The sequence below is a fragment of the Toxotes jaculatrix genome, chromosome 13 (genome assembly GCF_017976425.1).
Source record: "Toxotes jaculatrix isolate fToxJac2 chromosome 13, fToxJac2.pri, whole genome shotgun sequence".
Lineage (NCBI taxonomy): Eukaryota > Metazoa > Chordata > Actinopteri > Toxotidae > Toxotes > Toxotes jaculatrix.
The window spans coordinates 18,983,523-19,008,040 of NC_054406.1; the positions used below are offsets into that span (position 1 = coordinate 18,983,523).

At 41.8% G+C, this 24,518-nt stretch overlaps 1 protein-coding gene across 1 annotated transcript in view; it reads right to left on the minus strand.

The window, feature by feature from the left end:
- Window positions 1-22,102, minus strand: part of arid1ab (AT rich interactive domain 1Ab (SWI-like)) — a 51,625-nt gene extending 29,523 nt beyond the window's left edge. Inside the window, exons 1-2 of the mRNA XM_041052858.1 lie at window positions 20,851-22,102; window positions 1,151-1,363 (exon numbers count right to left, since the gene is read on the minus strand). Of these exons, the coding sequence (XP_040908792.1) occupies window positions 1,151-1,363; window positions 20,851-21,750 (1,113 nt within the window). The 5' untranslated portion in view covers window positions 21,751-22,102. The remainder of the gene's footprint in view (window positions 1-1,150; window positions 1,364-20,850) is intronic.
- Between the last annotated feature and the right edge of the window lie 2,416 nt (window positions 22,103-24,518).

Genomic DNA, 24,518 nt, shown 5'->3' on the forward strand with positions numbered 1-24,518 from the left:
AGTTTTGAACCAATGCAAACTTTGCCAAACCTTGTGTGTGACGTTCAATGAGACCACTTCATGAAGTGACTCTATGTACTTCATGCCGCCATTTCCACCACTCCTGTAACACTGAGTCACTTACCAAGTAAATGCACCAGTGCCTCAACTTACAGGAATATAAAAAACTGATTAACTTGAGGTCTGGACTTCAAACCAGGCCCTGCACCATGACTACATACCACAGAAATTCATAATGGCACTGTTATAAATGTCTTTTCCTAAGGCAGGAGGTCTTTCACTTTGAACAGTGAATTGGTTTTACCTGGTTTAGACTTGTTACTGACATGAGATGTGGCATTGGGTTGGGTGATTAAAACCTTTGCCAATCATTTTCTTTAGCTCATTCAGCAGCACCACAGGCTGCAGTGATGGTTTGGCAGTTCCTTGTAGAAAACACGTTGAGTGCCGTCCTGCCACGAATGGACAATCTTCCCTAATCAAGCACAGGAGTCAAAAGTGGGCCGGACAAATCCACGTCACTGTTTTTAATACGATGCCCTCCCAACCCAAACAGTAGTTTATTATCAGAGTTCAGATCCTCACTATACTAGACAGTGATTTAATATTTGGTGATTGCAACACTCATGTTGAACATGACACAGTCTTTTAACCTTGACCAACATGGCTCTGGTCCCAGACATAATCCTGATCAAATGCTGCACTTTGAACTCAACCCACACTGACAAATGCCCTGATCTCTGCTCATAAATGTGTTGTCTTTAACTTAGTTTCCACTTAAGATAAGGAAATAAACAAAGATTATTTGCTCTTGTTTTGCTGAGAGTCAGTCTGCTGAAGTCTGCTGTAAAATCAGCAAAGGTTTGTGATTTTGCAGATGATAAACCAACAAGAACTTCTGTTCACCCCAATGAGGTGAGGTGAGCAAGCTGCAATGGTTAATCTCAATCATCCAGGTGGTTTGAGAAATTTAAATCTAAATCACTGGGCTGGAGTTTTGATTAAAGACTCTCCGCCACTAAGGTGCAAAGAAGCATCTCGTTTGTTTAACATATTTGGCCTTTTCAAGCAGATCTGTACCTGTAAAGAGAAGTTGTACAAGGCTGCAACGAAGATGAGGGGAAAGTCATCTAGATCAATAATTACTAACCTGCTGTCCATACTGCATGCTGCCCATAGCGCCAGGTGTTCGGCTCTGCATCCCCATAGGATACCTCTGAGGGCCGTAGCCTTGGCCTGGGTAAGAGCCTCCCTGCTGGGGTCCAGGCCCTGTGGGAGGCCCTTGTTGCTGCTGGGAGTAGGGGTTGGGTCCTCCATATGGTTGGCCGCGCATCTTCCCTACCTGGTCCATTGGGCTTGGAGGCTAGACGACACAGAGAAAACGTACAGTGTATCAGTGAGCTGAAACAGCTGACGGATGAACTGGCAAGTCTGGCATCAAAACGGTATGAAAAAGTTTGACCTTAGAGATAACTGTCTGTCATTCACTCACAGTTTTGGGGCTGATGGTTTTAGTCAGTCTGCTGCCCCTATTAGACTGTGCAGTCACATCCCATAACAAGCTCTATAGGATATTGTTCAGAATCCAGTAATGTGACAGGAGAAGATGGGAAAATGTAGTCCAGGTCAAATATAGCCAGAGTTATTTTGGAACCTTTTAGTGGGTCGTCTTGAAAAAGCATTACTCAGCAATGAACACAAATGATGACTCTTCCATTGCAATGTGTCGTGCAAGCATCATCCCATAAACCAGTCACAGTATAATCAAGTAAATATAGAACAAAAAGCAGGAGGGGGAGGGAAAAAAACTGTAGTGGATTTACTTTCCTACTAGAAAGGGAAAAAATTGGCCATGAATGAATGAATGAGCCCACTATATCCGCCAGGAGCGTTTCCCTGCCCAGGAGATCATTGTGCCAGTGGGTGGATACTGTTACGGTGGAGACGTTGGGGAGGGTTTCTATGAAAATAAGCTTAAGGAAGTGGAAGTGTCTGCGGTGGCTGGAGCCGGGCCCACCCCTCAGCTGGAGCCACGTCAGGATGGAGGCCGGGGTAGTGGTGTTGGTGGGGGCTGACCTTGGCCGGCTTGGACTTGGGGAGATCCACATGGCCCGGGCAGGCAATGTTACTGGGCCAGACGGCTTTCTCTGGCTGGAGAGCCGGGGAGGGAAACAGAAAGCGTAGGAGGAAGAGGGGGGGGGGGTCATAATGAGGTAGCCTGTCAACAGCTGGAGCCAAAGTCATAAAGTGTCTGATGGTATGTGCGTTCGTAAGAGATGAGCTTGGTGGAATCCCCCGCCCAAAAACAACACTCCTTCAGAGTAATAAAAAATAAATACAATTAAAAAAAGTAATTCCATTACAGTATAATGAACTGGTCATCCTCTAGTAGTCAGAAAAAAAAAACTTGAAAAAAAAAAATTTCACACAAGGGCTGTGTGGGTATCTCACTGGTTGGCGTGAGCCGCTGCCATCAACTCATCACACTGCTGGCAGCCCCTGTGTGTTCCCATCAAACCCACCGCAGCGGTGTCTGAAAGTATGAGCCACAATGGGGGCTTTGAAGTAGCAACACCTCCTGGCCTGCTGACCTCGGGCAGCAGACACAAAGCTTTCATTGCTTCCCACGGTTATTAATCTGTGTGTGTGTGTGTGTGTTTTTTTTTCCTCCCCCAAAAACCTCTTTTCCTTGGTTAAGGGAGACAACCACCGGTGCTATTTATAGCCAGCGAGACGGAGAGGGCAGTCTGCCGAAAATGTAACAGGTCCCAGCTGCACTGCTGTTTGAACCTGGGCCAGGCCTTGCTCTTCCTGGGCTTTAATAAAGCAGCAGGCTTTGGCACTCTATGAATGACAGTGGTGCAGTGAGAGAGAGAGGAGGTCGGGTGGGGGGCGGCTCAGCAGTAGGCTGGTGTGTGTGTGTGTGTGAAAATATGTGTGTGTGTTGGGGGAAGACTGTAGGTGTTGGAGGTTGGGGGGGGGGGGGGGGGGGGGGGGGGGGGGGGGCGGGGTGGCAGCGGGGGGTGGATCAACAGGCTGCTAGGGCAGTCAACCAACATTATCCAAGATAACATATTCCACTCCAGGTTTTTCCTCCAGCCTCCCCCAGGCCACACACTCCTGAGCTCCTCCAGGTTCAGGAGAGTATTTGTGTGTTAGGTTGTGTGTTATGTTGTGTGTGTAGAGGAAAGGAGGGAAGAGGAAGGGGAGGGGGTGGTGGTGGGGGGGGGTGTTACTATGCTCCCCAGGGTCATTACCGACCGCACCGTGGGGGGAAGAGGTAACAGGCCACGGTAACAGGCACTCTCTTGTGACCTCTAATGCACTTTTAACCCCAGTCTGCGAAGAAGAACACAAAAAGCCCCCCCCCCCCCCCCCCCCCCCAAAAAAAATGACATCATGCTATGATGGGAGTCCACACAACACACTGCTCAGCCTTAGCGTGACTGGTGGAAAACACTGAAGCAGACCACCACCTTTTGATTTTTTGGCTGGTTTACAGTCCTGACAGACAGGTGTATTTGTCCAATTATGGCGAACAACAACAACAAAAAAAAAATCTCCACATTCCCACAAACAAGGCTGGTGCGACTTCTTTCACTGGATAGAAATATGCTATAGTTCTTTCCTAATGAGCTGCTTAAGCAGTTAGACAGAGCCTCCTGTGCCATCCATAAAGTGTGCCGCTGAGACCTGAATCACCCGCTAACGTCCTCCAATCCTCATGAAAAATGACTAGTATGCTAACAAACTACAAAGCAGCAACACAAAAAGTAAAATCTATTTCTCATTTAGACAAAAATCTTGCTGCGATGACCGAGCCATAAAACAATCAACCTTTTTCCTCACCGATTTCAGTCGATATTTTGCCGGCGGTGAGAATATTTCTACACCAGCCTGTGTGCCCGCTTTTCCATTAAGAAGCCTGACAGCTCAGGGCCCGGCTCAGCAGGGAGAGAGCTGGAAAAGTACAGCTCGACTACAATCAGGGTTTCCAGCTCCCAGAGCCACGTGGAGAATCAGTGCTGACGTTTCCAAAACAACCTCTCATCTCGCTCTCATGTCTCATTTAACAACCACTCTAAAGATGGAGATAGTGGTCATTTGACCAGGTTATCAGATCGCAAAGCTAAATGTGCACTGTATAGACAAGTGTTAGACTAATATGTACCTTACACCAAATCATAATATGTTTGAACTAAAGCCTGACTGTTTTTAGTGCAAATATTCACTAATATTTTGCACAAATATTCACTGAAGTTACTTTTTTATGTGAAAACATTGGTAAAAATTGAAAAAAGCACTGTGGGAAATTTATTCATTTAGCCTACTCAAACTATAAAATTCTTTTAGACGGGTTTACAGATTATTAAAAAGATGATTCCAAATGATCAAAGCTTGCGTCTTATTTTCTTATTGAGCTGAAACACTATTTGATGTGATGAACTATTTTGACAAAAATCAATAAATGATTAAAATCATAATCTGAGCAAAAACTCCCAACGTTCCCTATTTCCAACTTCTCAACTGGAAGTTATTGCCGCCCAACTTAATAAAAAGTAATAAGTTGATTGAAGTTGATTAACTGATTAGTCAATGATAGAAAATTGATCACAATTGTATTGATGAGTAATTTAAGTGTTTATTCAAGCAGAACAGATAAAAAAAAAATCACACTTTCAACCTCTCATATATGAATGTTTTCTGCTTATAATGTAATAAATTAAAATAACTTTGAATTGGATATTTTTGGTATTTTCGACTGTTGGTCAGTCAAACAAAATCTTATGAAGCTGTCCCTTTGTTTCAGGATATGGTCACACCTGCGTCATTACATGCTTTACTCCACAACATAACCGTGGAGGAAATTCAGTCGAATAAAGAAAAAGCCAATATGCGCATAACAAATGGGTACGACTACTGCCTAGACCATGCTCAATATTATGTAATAACATTCATGACATGTCTAAATGTTTTCAAATGTATATGGTCTGTGGCCTGGCATAAATCCAGGGACACCAGGGTGGTAAACCTGCTCAAGAGGTCTTTTTTTTTTTTGTATTTTTTTTACTCCACAACCTCATTCGATCATGTTAACACATCTGTGTGCTGCAGGCTGGAAGATAGCTGTGGCCATTCTACTGTTCGGCCCTTCATTGATCTGTTTACCAGCATTTTCCTTGTATTGCTTAAGTTGTTCACATCTGACACACCATTACACATCCTCCAAGATCCCAGAGAGCTTTGGCTGAGGCCTCAGTGAGTGTGTGTGTGTGTGTGTGTGTGTGTGTGTGTGTGTGTGTGTGTGTGTGTGTGTGTGTGTGTGTGTGTGTGTGTGTTTTAACCACACTAAACAACCTCTACTGCATCTTGTGTATAGAGGTCAGGGACTGCTATAGAAGGCTCTGTTCCTCTTTCTCTTAGTTATAGAATGAGTGGCTCTTAAGAGGGGCGATGCTGCTTTTGAGTAAATGCTCCTTGGGCATTTAAATTTATTTTACCACGTTTTAGAGTTGGAGTTGAGAGTTTCATCCTAACCAATAAAAACATGATTAAAAGTAGTATTACGTTAAAGACTAGAGTTATGGGATATAAGTCATTTTGAGGTGAAAAAATACACAAGTGAATATTAACACAGAGCATAAAAATTAAATTTTACCACGTGAAAATGGTCAAACGTGTCATTCTTTGGTTTGGAAGTCAGCACGGTCGTACGGTGTTCAAGGTCTAGGACAGAAAGTGATTAGTTTCTGATGTAACAAGAGGAAAATGTTGGAGGAGGTGAGGGCAAAACACAGTGGGAAGATGACAGGGCATTCGGTTTGTGAAACTGAGTGCAAGCGCAACACAAAATCGCTACAATAGAGGTCTGACACGATGACCTGCCAGCTGCCACATACTGCTAAAATTAGGCTTTGCAATTCGATTTTACAAGCACTGAAAATATCTTATGGTAGCTGTCAAATTACTTTCTTATGACTATTCATTTTACTCCAATCAGAGCCGTACGTCATCTGAGCATCAACATCGTAACGTACACATGTGCATGTAGTGAAAGTTCAAAGCATAGCGTGTATTATTATATTAGACACACTGCAGTACATTATGAAAGCTATTTTATTGCTTAATAGTTTGATTTTCATGACTTTTGGAGAAAGTCCAGACTGTCTGATAAATAACAAGAACAACATAACCTGATTTAATGTCTTTTTACTTACTGGCACTTTTTCTGCCTTAAAACTACCAATAAAAGTTTGAATTTCACTTTTCAACCCTAAATGAGAATCTAAATTTTTCCAGAATATGAATATCGCTTACTAAAACTCGTGATGTCTTTAGTTCTGACGTGTAGGGAGATTTCCTGACCCACACAGATTAAAGGGAGGTGAAAGAGCTTTGCAGCAACCCACTCGCTTGTTTCTGAAACTGTCTCAAGTGAAAGAGTGATTTTTGCTCCAAAAGGTCAGTGGTAGCTTTTTATAGCTATATGACAGACTGATAGATCATTCAGGTTGTAAAATGTTGATAAGCAGTGTTTTATGCCAATATTTGCCTTCTTATTTTGTCCATGCGGGAGATACAGAGCAAATAATAAATTCAGAGTAGTTTGACTACTCAGTGTTTACACAATCATTTGTAAGTATGAAACAGCTTTCAGACACAGATCAAATGTCTGAGAGAGGAAGTTACTATGAAAACACTCATAAACATCTATTAAAAACCTCTCCTCAGAGTCAGTTCAGGGCTAAACTGGCCTTTTGCTAATTTTTGTTTTGTTTTGTTTTTTGTTTTTTTGTAATGAAAAAGCCAAAATTGAATTCTTGAAGTCTTTCCACACTCAACACAAAAGGTTTATAACACACTTTCCACACGTATCTTCAAACACTCAAACATGCACGCTGGATGGCAACTCAACTCACAGCACAGCACTGTTTCTTTTTTTTTTTTTCAGCTCAGTCATCAAATCAATTTCTGAGGAAACTCCTCCCCTCCCCTTTTTTTTTCTCTCTCTTCCATAAAAAATAAATAAATAATCACAATTAGCACATGGCTAATCTGCATAGAGGAAAGCCAGAGCACTCTTGGCAGAAGAGGTTGCACTGAGTATATTGTGTCATGACTGAGCTGCTGGTGGATATCGCAACTATTCAAAATTGTGTGTGTCTGTGTGTGACATGGGGATGGGGGACAGGGATTTGTAAGGGGCTGGGGAGGGTGCGATGGGAGGGGTCTGGAGCAGTGCCTGAGTGCAGAGCTGGAGTCTACAGGGCCGAGCAGAGCAGATGGACCGAGGGGGGACAGACGACAAACAACTGCTGCTAATTTAATCCGCCACACGGCCACATGGCCTCTGCTCAGCACACACACCATTGTTCTGCGTTAAAGCCCTTCGACACGCAACGCACCAGCACACACACACACGCTGGCTACGGCCACCCTTGTACGGCAGCGGAGTCACACACATTACGTGTCAAAGAGTAACAGGAGATCGTACCCTTTGTCGATTTTAGAGGGGCGAGATTTGTTTCTAAGTCAAATGAATCTGTGCACTTTGCTGTAGCATCAGCTTACCTCACATTAATGCTGTTATCCACGTTCACAGTGGGAGATACCCAGTATGACCAGTCTTTCACTGTTTAAGCTTTGAATATATCCACTGCAGAAGTGAAGGGTTAAGTACTTTGCTCCAGGACAAGGGGCAGCGTTCCTCATTCACTTTCTCCCTTGCAATTTCCCAGATGTATGAGGAGCTCATGCAAGCAACACCTCTGTAGACTTAAAAGCAGACTAACTTTAAATTGAGTGTAGAGTGAGATACTCTACAGAAAGGGAAGGACCTAGGGCTGGGTATTGAACCTCACTGCTTTTTTTTTTTTTTTTTTTTTGAGTACCAACCAAAATTTATCTGTAGCACAAAGTCTTGAAAACTGTCAGGTACCAAGATCACCTGATGAGATCTGTATTCTTGAGGGCGGCAACTAGCAATTATTTCCATTATCAGTTCATCTAAAGATCATTTTCTTGATTAATCAATTTGTTGTTTGCTCAACGAACTTTTTAGAAAAGTGCAAGTAAAAGAAGGCGAATGTAAGAAATTAAAAATGGTTCTCAGTCATTCAGTGTTTTAAGTTTTTGTTTTTACAATGACAATTATCAAACTTTCTTTTGCTAAATGAAAAACTGGGGTCTTGCACAAAAACATTTGTCTCTCAAAGCGAAGAATCAAAAAAAGAAGTACTGTTTTGGTATCAGGTCTCGGGTCTCAGGTATCATAGCAGCACGAGGATTAAAATTTTACAACTGTGTGCAAAATATACTGACTGCCAACCCTGAACGTTACACTTCAGCAAAGACCAGCGTCTTGACCCAGCTTCTACATAAATAATGACCAAGACCAGAGCAGGGCTGCAATGTTACCCTTTAAATAAAACCTTTAGAATAAATTCTTCACATTTTGACACCGTCCAACCTTATTAGAAAAAAAATCTTTTTCATAAATAATAACCACACCAAAACACAGAGGGGAATACACACAGCAGAGTCTCAGCAACGAGAGCAGAGTTTTACTCTTACTGGATCCATACAGCATGAAAACAATCTAGACTACTTGTTAAAATGAGCTTTTAAGGAAAGCTAAATACAGCCAACTGGTCTGAGCAAATAGCTGAGAAAATATCCGTACCTGAGAGCTAGAATAAATGAGAGAGGCTAGGAGGGGGAAAAAAAAACAAAACAAAAACAAAAAAGCCATGTTCTCAATTAAGCAATTAGTCTGCCTTCCCACTGCATCAGCCTGAGAAGCTCTTACTTGGACATGACCGCTGCATGACTCTGGATAAAAGCAAGGAGGAGCTGGGTTGGGTAGAGGGGGCGGCAGCCTGCGCCTGCTGGTGCTATCATCCACTCCGAACAGAGGCAGCAGCACCCTACTCACCCAGATGTTCACCCAGCTGTTCTAAGGAATTCAAAAGATGTTCAGGGAGGAGAGGAAGAAGGGAAGTTGCACTCTCAGATGAGAAAATCAGCTTTCACATCTCAGAGAGAGACAGGGGAAGAAACAAAGACATCCCATGGCTATTTAAGGTTAATCAGACCAGCAGAGACAATAACAACAACAAGATGAGAGTTAAAAACACTTCTGTGAGCCTGCATTGGACTGGAGCTGGTTTTAAAGGTGTAAAGGGGGAAAAAAAACATCTGGACACCTTATTCCCACAGGCGCGCAGCCAGAGGTACATGTCACATGTATTAAGAGATATTCTGAAGTCCATTATAACTTAGCTTGATAGCACTAGAATTTCAGAAACCTTTTACAGGCTAGTGGACTCTCTATAGCTTCCATTTTACACTGACATTCCAACAATTATATGCAGAGAAATAAAATGCGGAGGTGGAAATGCAGGTTGACAAAAAAATCTCAACTCAAGGTTCATTTAATAGCTTTTTCAGAGCTTTCACACTGAACTATCGCTATTAGACCTGAGCAAGCTCCATCTGCTTGGAAAACAGAGGTAGGGTTGAAAGTTCCAGAAAAAGATATCAAGTGGTCCTTGAGTCAAGATTTTTGTCACTTAACTGTTTCCAGAGTGAAAAATGATCTTTTATAGTCGTGTGGTACTTTAAATCAGGGACACGCTCGTTTTGTTGGTATGAAGATTAAAGGGCCAATCCACAGACATTCTTACACATTAAAGTCAGTTTATTAGTCATGTCAAACAGCTGGATGAAACTTTTTAGACTGTAGAAATAATAATGATGATGTGATCTTGAATTGGGCTTGAAACTTCATGTTTATTAAAAAAAAAGCAACCTGCATTACAAACAGGGGGAGTTCGATGAAAAGATGCTGTTCGATGAATTATAAAAAGAGTAGGATTCAACGTGACCTGTACCAGAGGCCAAAATATCAGAATATCTCAACCTCCTCTATTTGGATTTTGTCCACTCTCTCTTTACACACTACATCACTGGACTATACATTATACAGTTAGCAGGAACATCTGTGTGCAGTCAAACAGAGACATGGTAATAGCTCAGTTTATCTGCTGGTTGCAGAAAACTTTTGTTTTTACTATTCACAAACTCTCTTTGTAACCCATTTATACAAAAAACAGCCTTTTTCAAATTGAAATAATGTGTTATATTAACTTCCGAATGGACAAACTAACATAACAAGATGAAAGAAACACTTCTAAGTAGCAGAAAATATTCAGACCCCTTTAATTTTTGACTTTTCAGCACAATAAAGTGGAGGGGTTCTCAATCCGCTGTATGTGTTCTAGTTAAACACCATCAGAACTCAGAAAAAAACCGTCCTTCGTTGTGAAGAAACTGGACTGATTAGTACCAATCTGGCGGTGGTGATTAGCACATGTGAGTTATTGTTTACTGGTGAATAAAAACCTAGCTGCAAGGTGCTAAGAGTTCCCACAGCACAGCAATGACAGGGCCAGTGTGTTCTATAAAAAAAAAAATCTCCCGGTAGGTAGATCAGAGCTGTTTGCTGAGACTGTCCAGTAAAAAAAAAAAGGAAAGAAAAAGCGGGTTCCTGCTGCTGCCTGGCCTGTCAGCGTGTTGAGGTTGGAGAGCTACAAGAGAGTGAACATTCGCCCTGACTGCCGGCTGTCAACCTGTCAGGCCAAACTTATATTTCCAGGTGACAGTGGCTGATTCCCGGGGAGTGAGACGAGGCGAGGGGTGTTTGGACTGGGAGCTGAGAAGGGCTGAGAGCAGGGCCAGCGGGTAGAGCGCACATGGTGGCGAGAAGCGGTAGATGGCAAACCAGATGTTCATCATTTAACAGTGGCATAACAGTAAACTCCGAGCGTTGCATAGTGCACCTGCATACAGAACAAAAACAACAAACTTTCCCCTTCAAAACCGCTGGTGTAGGTGTAGAAGCTGATGGATGCTGAAAAGCTGGGAGAAAATAATCATCATTTTCAAGTGTGGAAACCCTTTTGTCGGAGAAAGAGCTCCACTGCCAAGTTCCTGTTTGTCTGTTTTGTGTTAAAGCAACACGTTACATTCGAGTGCTTTGGCTTTTTGTTACACGAATAAAAGGCAAAACAGCGATCGGTTGCATCACGTTGCCGAGGCTTGGCTCATGCTGCCGAGAAGGATGCTTATTCAGGCTGACCATTGGCACCCTGGACGACCCATTACGATAAGTGTGTCACTCACTACTATGCCAAAAATACCCAGGCTACTGAATGAGGCGAAGCCACTTAAGGACCTGGCTGGGTCACTGCCTGCCTCATGGTTAGAGTCACAACTCTGACACTGATGTCACATGGACTGCTCCACGCACACAAACACTCAACCAGAGGGGGAAAAAAAATGCCTGGTCATAATCTGACAAGGATTTGTAATTCAAACAGAATATTGATTTTGGGCATTGTGGCACAGCTCTGCACTTTTAATCTAAACGACAGCATGGACGAAAGAAGCTTTCAGGTTGCAGCGAAGAACTGTTTCCAAACTGTTTCAGGCCTGAGCGAAGGACTGAACTGGACTGTTAAAACCATGTTCATTTGCACTCGCTCACTGACAAATCACCCCACAGGGGCAGGCATGCAAATCATCAGGTCAAGAGAGGAACATGCCAACAACAGTTACGGCTTTTTTCCATAGCTTTCAAGTATCGCAACCTCAGCATCGGCCTGGCACCAAATACTGTGTCTTATAACTCACTGCCACCTGCCACACAGGCCAGAAACAATGACACTGAACAGCCTTTCTGGTCTGCTTTTTGTCTGTGTGACTGTGTCCCTGCTGACCACCTACTGCTCCTTTTTTTTTTTTTTCTCCTACCATCAACTGATCAAATCAAAGCGAAACAATGGCTCCGTATCAAACAGTCTGCTAAACTGCAAGCCTGGTACGCTGCTGCACAGACACAGAAGGCATCTAAACTTTTGTTACCGTTGGCCTATTTCTATGAAAAGTGCACATTCATTATTTAGGCCAGATAAAAATGAGCACTGGAACGTATGTGTTTTTAAAAGCTAGAAAGTTTGTTTTGGACTGTACATTTTAAAGGAAAATTCAGACTCAAACCATTAAAATGGGTAAGAACTCTGTTTGTTGTTATAGTTGTGTGTTATAGAGCGTGATGAAAACTCTAACTGTAACTAATGATTATGCTCATTGTCGATTAAACTCCACTTAATTGCTTTTTAATCTTTAGTCAGAAAATAGTGGGAAAAAAATGCTCTTCACAAGTTGCCAGAGGCCAAGGTAATGTTCAAATTTTATCCAGCAGTCTAAAACCCAAATGGGATTCAATTTAGCACTGCAATTAACAATTGTTTTCATTATTGATTAACCCGCTGATTATTTTCTTAACTAATCTTTTTTTTTCTGTAAACTGTTGGTGAAAAAAAAAAAAATCACAATTTTCCCGGAGCAGAGATTCACAAGTTCATATGTCACATCAGTACAAAACACAGATTCAATCAAAATGGAACCAGAGAATTTTTGACATTTCAGCTTAAAAAATTATATGGTTAATCTAAAAAAATTGTGACTGGCTACTGTTCTGTGGATTGAGAGATCCACGGCTGCAGCTGATTATTTTCATGATCGATTGACCTTCCAACTTTTTCCCCCAATTCACAGATTGATTCATAAAATGACACTGAACGTCTGTGGGGTTTGTACTGCAGGTTGAAGAGTAAAAAAAACATTTTAAGTTGCCATATTAGGAAATTGTGAGAAACTGCAATTTTATCAATCTTTTCTGACACTTTATAGGTCAAACGATCAGTCTCTTACTTGTGAAAGTTATTGACACATTAATCAACAATGAAAAGAGTTGTTAGTTGCAGCCCTGATTCAAATTGCTTCTTTTGTACGAGCGACAGCAAAAAGCAACAAGATCCTTAGCTGAATATCAGAGAAGGATAAGGAAGCGAGAAAACAGTTGCATTTGAGAGGCTGGAACCAGGAAATTTGGAGAATGAAATTACTCAAAACAATTAACTGATCAAAACAGATGTCAATTACCTTTATGATAATCACCTATATCAATTAAACTTCAACTCTATTTGTATTGATAATCACATTAAATATTCATATTTGAGAAGCTGTAACCATTAAACTGTTTTCATGTTTGCTTCCTAACAGGACTTAAATGGTTGTCAGCATTGTTATGATCAATTCTTTTTATATCAGTCAATTAACTGATTGATTAACTAATCATTTCAGGACTAGTTACTATCTTCCTATGCTTGTGGTATACATATCTAGAACGTTAGCTTTACGCTGGATTCATCTGTGATGGATCCGAGTATCGATCCATCACCGGTTTGCTGAGATTACAATACACTCCACCAGCTTTTCTTTTTTTCCTCCCAGCCTCTACCTGCTCACCCTGAGCACTCCACAGCTTTGGTTTTATTAACCTCAAAAAGAGGCTGAAATAGAGCATAACACATTCAGCAAAACAGAAAGCAAGGCTGTGACTAGGGGGCCGAATCCACAATAACAAACGTCATGATTGAGTCGCACAAAAGGCATAAAAGGAGAAAACGAATGGTTCCTCGTGTTCCCTTTTCTCAGCTTTCTATGTGAGCGATTGGCTCTTTTCTTTCCGTTTTTGAGCAGAGAGCAAAGGTGAGCGTTGCATGAGAGCTGGGAGGAAGCATCATTCTCTACCTTCTAGTATCAACAACTGCACCCATTTAAAGGTTAACCACTTTATTCCATAAAGGCACACACCATACGTCATGTAAATGAAGTCTGTAGTCTCACACAGTCTCAGAGAAGGATATTACTATGCTAATCTGGAGCATTTTAGAAGGTAAATGTCAGAAGAAATGAATTACCTTTACATTTCCAGCAAGCCCCGATGCAACAGCCTAAGTTTGACATTTGTTCATGGAGGAACTTGTTTTTCCCCAATGTGTTTTCAATGTGCAACTTTGGGCACAAGAATAATTCAGACTCATTTTCACTATCGGGGATGTAAATTAACTTTTTGAGTGGTTAAATAAAAGATTTCAACGGTTGGATATCTCGCTATAGTTTGTGGAAATCAATGAACCTGTAAAGAGTCCAGTGGCTTTTCACTGCTGTGTCTCTGTATCGAGACTTTGCAGGGATAATTGAGGAGTTTTAAAGACGATGCTCCTGAGGAAAGAAACAATGGCAAACGGTGGAAAAAGACCGAGTTGGAAAACGCAACGCTGTCTGTGGCTGTCAGCGAGATGAAAAAGGCCAATGTTACTAAAGAAAGACGGATGGCTGGTGACACGTGGAGTAAGAGCAGGTCAGAGAGACTCCTGAGGCAGCGGCAGACACACACACACACACACACACACACGACCACCAAGTAACTGCCGCACTTTATACACAAATACACACAGCTGTCAGGGGCAGACGAAGATCATTCACAAAACACCCCCCACCCCTCTTCCCCTCCCCTGGGTATCACTGACACAGTTTCTCCCTCATAGGCACACACGCCATGCAGTCTCTCACACAGATATACACACACACACACAGAGTTGCCGGGAGGCAGCATGCTGTCCATGTGGCCTGTGGAGAATCATTACTCAGCATTGCAGACTAAAAAGCCGATAGTGAACTTCCTTTTTGAATGCTCAGTCTTCCCCCCCCCCCCCCCCCCCCACCATCCACTGAAAAGACTCTAAACAGTAGCTGGGAGTTGCTCTGTGTGCAATCTTGAAAACGTGTGTTGTGTTTATTGACTAGAAACAATTCACAAAGTAGTGTGAAAACTACACATTGCAACTACTGATCATGTTCATTATTTATTGATGCTTGATTCTAAAAACCAATTAAACATTCAGTCTATCAAATGAATGAAAAGTGAAATAATAACTACTTGAATAAGTGACTAATGGTTTAAGCTCTGGTTACAACCCTTCTCCATCTTTAACTCGATTGATTGAAAGAAAAATTATCTGTGAGTCATTTTCAACACAAAACATCTGAGTGAATGTGATTTGTCCTCATAATTACACCTGTAACGATTACTTTAATTATTGATTAATCTGTCTATTTTCCTCATTTAGTTCATTGTTTGGCCTACAAATGTCAGAAAACCTCAAAACATTACAAGTTTGCAGACTCCAAGGTGGCATTTATTTAAAATGTCTCATGGTGTCTGATTAACAGTCCACAATCCAGAGATGATCGGACTTTAAAAAAGTGAAAATATTTGCCTTTAAGAAGTTACAAAAAAGGAATTTCTGGCATTTTGGCTTAAATCATTATTTACCTGATAAACTAGTTAATAAAATAGTCAGCAATAGACCTGAAAAAGTTCAAGAATTCAGTGGTTCAAGTTTGTCAAATGTGATAATTTAAAGTTTCTGTTTAACTTGTGTGATAGTAAAGTGAGTTTCTCTGGGTTCTGGACTGTTTGTCTGACAAAACCAGACATTTTAAGATGTCGGAGTCTGGGAACTTGTAATGGGCATGCTCTGCTGTTTTCTGACATTTTAAATTATTAATAGCGGATTCTGCTGATTAATTGATAATTAAAATAATCATTAGTCACAGCCCTTGTGGGAAATTAATTTTCTGTTGATCCTGGATCAACTTTTTTCTTTGTGTTCACTTCAAATCTCGTGGCAGAAAAACAAAGGTAATGGCTTTGAACTCAGATTTTAGCAGGAAGGACAACCCCTCTGTCACAATGACTCTCATTATACTTTCAAATTCCCATTATGATCTCAAATAAAATTTCGACTATATTTGCAAACAGATGACACACTTAGCACAGCTCTTGTCTGATACAGGGATGGATACTGCTCTGTTTAATGCCGGAATTAGTTTTACTTCTGAATAACAACGCAAAGCCGGGCAGGACATTTGCTCTGTTAAATATTAAATATATTCCATGTTCATTTATTGGGAGAGTTTTTGACACAATAAAGGTGTCATGAAATGGTTTATTTGTAAGCTACTTTCCAGTTTGCAGTGGGGCTCCCCCTGTACACCAGCACCAGAGCTGTGTATGCGTCTGTTCACAGCATTCAATTTAACACCTTTGGTTCAGTGTTTTTCATTATGTTTTCAGCTGTGGGACTTTCTCAAAAAAATATTTACAAGTGCTCCTTTTTTTTTTTTTTTTTTTGGTAAGTGTCTTCGATTACGACTTCATTCAAACTCAATTTGAGAAGTCAGCCTTGCAGAGCTGAGGGGGCATCCCTGATGGCTCACTCCCACATGTTCGGCAAGAGGGAAACACCTGGTGCTATACCATCCAAAACAACCTCACTACAATCCACTTCAGAGTATTTGCTTGTGTGTGAGGTGTGAGGATGAAAACCCATAATATTAGCCCTTACCCACCATTCAATTAACACATTAATTCATCTTCAGCAGGTGGCCCACGGCGGGTGAATGGCTCTATAAAACTCATCTATTGAATCATTACTGGAGATATAGCCGCCAATTAAAAGGCCAATCGCGCCGCTGTTAGTGAGTGGAGAGTTGAAGCATTTAATAAACTTTAACTAATGCTGACCCCGCGCTAGACCATAACTGGGAAGGTTTCTGGTCCAACTCGCCACCTCTGGACAATCGGACTGACTGGATAAGGCATCTCACCGCTTTCGAACAGCAAACATGTTCGATATTTACAACCTGAAATCCTGCAGTGTGAAAGAAACAGCGATGGAATATTGAGCACAAACTTTCAACAGCCAATGAGAGCAAGCTGACGGGGAAGCATCACCGACTGGCTGTTGCATGCTGACAATAAAACTTTCCTTCCAACTCACTTCCACTTTCTGACTTTCTGACTCCCATGACTTAATCTGCAGTTTTTCTGGCACAAAACATAACACACACAAGTGCAACCAGCTCACAACAACAGTCTGCCTCCATGTTTCTGTTCTGAGTTTCTGTGAGACCCCAAGTCTCTGGAAGAGCCACTCTGACATCGTTTAGTATAAACAGCAAGTGTGCAGCCCTGCGTCCTGACTGTGAATGTGGTGTGAGCGTTCTTTCGTTCTACGATTAAAAAATTTAAAATCAGTTGTTACGGTTAAGATGTAAAAATCCTTCAGTGTGCACACAGCTTAAAATACAGCCAACAGCACTCAACGTGGACAGCTCTTCTGCAGAGGGTTGCCTGTGGAAAAAACTCTCCACCTGAACTTTGGTCTACTGGCTCCCACATCCAGCTCTGCAGTCAAACATCAAACACACAAGTTCTCTGACAGAACATAATGTACACACAGTGGTGGCCTCAAGTGACATCCCAGGTTTACGTCCCAAAAGCGGACACTATTCACCTCACATTTCTGTCTATTTGCCCTGAGTGAGCGCTCCTGACCTCCAGACGCCTTGTCTTGGGATTATTTGCATTAAGTTAATGTGTTCTCTGCACCTGCACCACCGACACCTAAACAAACCCCTGTTACAGCTCCAGTTTAAAGTGATTCTGATAATAATTCCCAATTCAGTGACACTAATAAGCTCTTCAAACAGCACTTTTGCTGTCTGCAAAAATACAGTTTCTGCTACCTTCAAGTATGCTTAACAACCAAAATGTTCAATTACCTTCCCAGACACTCTCCTTCCACTTGTGCAATGAGCATCAGTGGCTTCTTTAGCAAAGAGCCGCTCTGAAAGCACATCAGCTCATGTGACAAACCTTCATGGATGGAAATAGAGTAATGAAAAAGTGTTGGGATAGGCGTTAGTCTTTTTGCTTTAAAAAAAAAAAGAAAAAAGAAAATGGGTGGATGTGGTTGCACAGATATGAACACAAACAAAGCTCAACACAAACCACTGTAATCACAACTCTGTTTTCATCTTAACATCTGCATGGGTACTTTAATCCCAATACAGCACTGTCAACAAAACCTCTCACCTACGATAATCATCACACTCATAAATCCAAGAAAAGTGACAGGTCACTTCTTTGCACAATGATCCGTGAGACATTTAGACGTTACAGCAAAGGTGAGGCACTTATTCCGATTTCATAACTCTGATTTGACACCTGGAACACAAACTGACATTGCTGTCTTTGTTTCAACTGCAACAGCCAGAAACTGACTTAAATGTTTAAACTACTCAGAGCTCACAATGATGTTTGGTCACCTCAAGCATGAATGACATCAAAAAAAAGAATAGGACATCTACTATTAAGTGATATTAATAGCACAGCTCTCGAACATTTAAAGCAGCGCTCAACATTGTAGTGCAAACATGAAACATTTTTCCTAATCACCAAAAGGTGAAAGCAGAGCTTCAGCTAAGAAAAGCGCCCCCATCCACGCTAACTGAGATTCTGTCAGTTTGCCCTGTTTGCCAAAATTTAAAGCTGGCCTCAGGGATGGACACTTCTCTGCACACGGGAAGTAACAAAATGAAACAAAAAAGGGAAATCCTAACTTTCCTTTAAACGCAGCAAGAAACTCAGCACAGAAAGATGGACTCATGACAATCTGCATCATTTTTGATATATAAATATATATATATATTTCTTTTTAAGAAATAAAGATCAGTCTGGTTGTTAATGTGACCATATTGCGTGCAGCTGCTGAGGTCCAGTCACAGAATATCTGGGAATTTGTGTTAAAATATTTAGAACAGAACTATTTTGCTGCCATTACCTTGTTGTGATGCCACAAGGCAGCTGTCAAAATATGTGACAGGCTGACACCTTGAAAGTTTAAAGCAACAAGTGGAAGTAGCACTCCTCTAGATGAACAGTCTGCCTTCAATGACCAAACTTTTGCTGGAAATAAAGTGTCACAACACAGTGCAATATATCAACACACCTACAGCAAGAGAGAGAGAGCTGTGATCGTTCTATCATCTCTGATTAGTAGATACATCATGCAAACTTTTCCAAAAAAAAAAAAAACAATTTTAAAAAGTGAGAGGATGCAAGCAAAGTTATTTGAATATTTTGAGAAAATGCATACAAAAAAAAAAAAAGGGTAAGGACAAAACAAACTATATGATCGTACACGGAGGAGCTGTTGCAACTGAGACAACAATCATATACTCGTATATATTTAAATGATAAAAATAGTAATTTACCGCAAAGGTAGAGCGACACACTTCACCTGTGCTGCTTATGACACATAACTGTTAAGTAAAAACACAACGCATGTGGCTGTTATCACCGAGGAGAGATATGTAGGTAAGCACTGCTGCTGACATGGTTTCACTCCCTACATGTGGAAGTAAATTAGACTATTGTAAACCTGACGTGAAAAAAAAAAAAAAGCTGACACTTGGCTGACACCCTGGTTGCTTGTAAACACAACCGACTCTCTCACGTGGCCATGAGGCGTTCAGGCACACAAGTCTCCTCAACTCCTGATCTGGAAACAGTGGAAAACACTGTTGTACAATGGGGCTACATGACCACACCTACTCTATCTGCTGTACCAGAGTCAGCCGACTTGACTGAGCAGTGCACACAGTGTACCTAAACAGCAAATAAATTTAAAAAAAAAAAAAAAACTTAAGGTGCATGTTTGAGGTCAACCGCTCAAAATGACAGTGGAGATGTGACTCAGCACAAGTGAGCATAAGGTTTAATAAAACAAATAAAAACAATGGTGGGTCTACATGAGTACAGTCATCATGCAAATTACTGCAGTGGGAGGAACTGAATAAAATGTGTTCACAAAATGCTTTCAATAGCACAACCAATGAATAAGTTATAATTCTGAAATTAATATTGTGGTTTCTGGTGGATATTTCTTTCCGTATGGGGGGAGTATTCAGAAATACTCATATGTGCAAAAAAATATACAAATATTTTAAGACTACATAATCGTATACAATTGTGCACAAAATGAATAAAAATACAGAAAAGACAATGGGACTATGTTGTCTTGACACGGTGGAGGAACACATAACTGGGCAGAGGGGGCTGTTTTTCTGCAGCCTTCCATTAGATGCAATTATAAATGGCCGAGAGCAGAGGGATGGGGAGCCAATCAGATCTCGGCTCGCATGTCAACCTAAGACCAACTGTCTCTTGGCTCTGACAGCAGGATTTTACCTCCATAATTCAAATCCCAAAGCAAAGGCAATCTGCACTTTGCCAACTCCAACCTGCGGGGCCGTGTTTACAGAGCGGCACATGGAGCGAAGGCGCGGAGGGGAAAAGGCGAACGGAGTCGAACCGAGCCACAATGAATGAAACCCTCCGTCAAGATGAATCAATCGCGGTCACAATCACACTTTGATCCGAGTAAACACTTAGTGCATGTAACAGTCGCCATTCACTGGACTGTGAGAAACGTCTCCACTTCACCGTGCAGAGGCTTTTTAACCGACAGAGGGGTCTTTACTTAATGATTATGCAAATGGTATTTAACGGCTATCGCTGTCATTTGCATCTTGTTTATCGCCTTGACAGTCGCTGGCACAACTTTGATGGCACCGGAGGGAAAAACAACGCCAAAAAAGGAGCTATTTTCACCGCGAATTCACACAGAAATAACGCTGGTTACAGCACTTAAATCCACAATGAGGATGAGGGAGCACTGCGAAGAAATATCACCTTATCTCCCTCTGCGCACACACACACACACGCACACACACTTTGACAAACTCTTGCTCTACTTAGTCAAACTCTTGCCCTGTACCAAGCAGGGACACACACGCTAATACCCACGGCTCGGAAAGTTGTTTCTAACACAATATGAGGCTTCTTTCTCTGTCTAAACACTATTGCAGGGGGTGGTATTGGGAGAAAGAGAGAGGCAGCCATTTTATAGCTCTTGCTACATAGACAATGGCTGGTCCAATACAATATGCAACTCCACAGTGCATTTTCTGAGCTACTGAGTGACTTTAACTCAGTCAAAGTGTGTCAGTGCAGTGTGTGAAGTTTACCTGATTTCTGTTTGGAGGTTGTCCAGTGTTTCCCGGGCTCATGGGAGGCGGGTGGTGGGTCCTTTGTTGCCAACCCGGATGGACCCCACCATACTGACTGCTGCCCATGTCTCCTGGTCCCTTGTTGGCCCCTTCCTGATTGTTATAGTCTCCTTGGGGGTAATTCGGGTAGCTCCTGGCGGAGCTGGGGGATGTCAAAAGCTGATTTAAAGTTGGCGTAGACGTAGGTTGTTGGTTTCCCATGTTATACCTCTGATTATTATAAGAGGCAGCCATAGCTGTGGTTCCTCCTGCTGGCTGTTGCTTGCCTGGCTGCCCCCCAGCCGCCGGAGGCTGGTTGTTACGCGGGGAATTCATTGCCCCGTATCCTTGGCCCTGATAAGAAGTCCTGTTCTGGAACTGGCTGTAGTTGTTATAATGGTTGGGGTAGCCGTGTTCGTGTGAATTAGGGGGGTAAGGGTCCATCATGCCCGGCCCCGATGCAGCTGCCATGCCAGGGCTTTGTTGTCCGCCATGTTGATGAAAAGGGGCCCGGTTGTAGTGCTGGTTGTAACCGTAAGGAGGTGGAGGAAAGGAGCCCGGGTGGTGGTGTCCCATCCCGGGATGGTTATTCCCTTCGGGCCCGCCTGTATCATTCTGATTACTGCTATTATTATTTACCCTGGGCAAATTCCCGTTGCCGTTCTTCATGTCAGAATCCCCTCCTCCCCCAGCATTTCCAGCATCGGTCCCGTCCTGCAGCTCCTTCTGACCAGGAGATCCGCCGTCAGGTCCCGGTTCCTTATTTTCATGTTGTTTCTCTCCCGGTACCGACTCCTCCTGTGGGTCCCGATCCGGCTTTTTGAGTTCGGATGGCGGGCTAGTGTTGAGAGTGGCGACGCTGGCGACCTGAGCGGCCATGATATCCCTCTCTCTCTCTCCCCCACTCTTTCTCTACCTCTCTCTCTCAGCACGGCGACTCACTCACAATCAAACTCCGAATAACCATTGAATATAAATACAATTATATTTATAACAACGTACCCGTTGTCCCGGTTCATTCCCCCCTTTGCCCTCCGCCCGGACCGGTATCCGGTAATCCACTGCGACTCCGTTTAAAGTTAAAACAGAGAGGGGAAAGTTTGTGAAAGAAAAATATATAAATACAGAGCCAGGGAAATGAATTTCACCGACACAAGTGAGTGTGTGTGTTGGAGGGGGGGGACTTCTGTTACAGAACGAGAGCGCGAGCTAGAAATCAACCAAACCAGCACGAGGCTCCGCGAGACACAGCCATCTTACCGACCTGCCGCGAGAAAATAAAAACTCGGTACGGAATCCACAGTGAAAACTGGATCCGGAGTGCGCTGGCTGTCTAATAACAACATTGTTTCTACCCAAGAAGAGCCATTATTGTGGGTCTAATGCGCTTTAAACTGAGCTCGTATATAAAAATGTCGTCGTGTTTGAAAAGCACTGTTAGTATGAAGTATTCTGAGACTAATTAAATGTAGAGAGATGAAAAGCTCATGCTAATGAAAACGGGGCTATGGGCTTCCTGACAAAGTATGTGTGTATTAAATTATTGAAGATAATAAATATTTTTCCAAAATGTGCTGTATTACTCTATTTAATGTTGAAAGACCTACACAGTTCAGCACTAGTGTAATTTATGCTCAGATGCTACATCATATAATATTTGATATGGCATAACCCAATAATGTTTAATAGCTATGTAGCTATGTATGTCCTAAGAAGTAAACATAACCTCAGTGGTCATACATCTCTGACCACAAACAGTGGTGGAAGGAGTATTCAGATCCTTTGCTTAAGGAAAAGTACTGAAACAGTAATGGAAAAATACTTCATTACAAGTAGAGGTCCTGCATAAAAATTCATAAGCAACTCATAAGTAAACATACAGAATTAACAGCAAAATGTAGTTAAAATACTAAAGTACTGGTTTGGTCCCTCTGCCCGTTATATATTATCTATATATATATGTGACATCATTAGATTATTAACACTGAAGCATCGGTGTGTAAGCAGCATGTTACTGTTGTAGCTGCTGGAGGTGGAGCTAATTTGAACTACTTTATAGTTTAGTTTTATATACATAGTATTCTAAAAGCTTGTTAAATTACTGATTTTGTAAAATCTTCATCTTAAATGTAACTAGTAGCTAAAGCTGTCAAATAAATGTAGTACATTATTTCCCTCTGAAATGTAGAGTGGAGTGGAGAATGTAGCATAAAATGGAAAGTACCTCAGAAGTGTACTTAAGTTTAGTACTCGAGTAAATGTACTTAAGTTCTTTCCACCACTGACCCCAGCAATGGCCAAAGGGAGCCTGACATATTTAACTTAAGTTCAAATGTGTTTTAAATAGCCATAGGCTTTCATATACAAGGCTTCTGTCTAACACTAGTAAATGCCACAGACCTTCTGTCTACAGTTTTATAGTTTTAACAATCAAAATGTCCCTTCCTTTACTATACTATTCTGCCTTGAAGTCAGCCATAACTATTCAACCATTCTGAATACAAAAATTGCCTCATGCATGAGCTGTGTTTTCCTCTTTGTTACATTAATTTGTGCACTTTATCTTATTAGCTCGTTAAAGGAGTGGAACAGAATAGGCTACAGTGTCATCTTCTGTTAGAGCGGGCTAATGGGTGGAAGTGGCTGCTTCCATGTGTGGACAACAGCAAATGAGAGAAGTGAGTACAGCGGAGGAAAGTAGAGGAAAGCATGAAATTACAACCTGTGCATGTCTGTGTAATGCGTGTGTGTGTGTGTGTGTGTGTGTGTGTGTGTGTGTGTGTGTGTGTGTGTGTGTGTGTGTGTGTGTGTGAGAGAGAGAGAGACAGAGAGACAGAGAGAGGATACAAAATGAAGAAGGATGGGGGATGGACTGAACCAGTCACAGAGCAGGAAGTGAAGATACAAAAAGAGAAACGGTGGTAGAAAAGTGACAGTGCATAGGCCACTGAAATTCAACACATCACATGTTATCTGTTAAAAGTCAAATCCCACGCCAACAGACAAGGGAACGAGGAGAGATTTGGAGAAAGCATAAAGTGGCCCTATACAATTAATAGGAACAGACACCCTATGTCTCTCCACCACACTCTCTCTCTCCCCACCCCCTTTCTTCGTGCTCTCTGCCTGCCTGCCTCGCGCTCTCCTAGCAGCAGCAGCTTTCGTGCTGCCTTAAAATGTTGTTGGAATTTTCGATTTCACGCCCTGAGTCAGACACGAACAACTCCCACATAGTAAAAATTGAACAATCAAAGGTAAACAGAAAGTCTGAAATACCCCACCACACGTTATCTTAATTGACCAGATGCAATGCATTGAAGAGTGCAGTTAAAGAGTGTGAAAGCTGTCTCATAAATGCACAAGAAAGCCCTAAGCAAAACACATTGCTGCAGGATGACAGGAAATATTTCAGGCTATGGAGGATACACATAGAGTGAAATAGTTTAGGAAAACAATGTCATGTTTGACACAAGAACGTGCTGAGACAGTATAGTACTAGACTGTTTTGTCAACAATATGATCATATAATAGAAATATACCAATGTATGAAATATGTGCTGTTTTGATGAATTAAGAACCTGCTTATTATTGACAAGAAAGATGAAATTATACACTTGGTTTTTTTTTTAAATCAAAAGGGTGTGTAC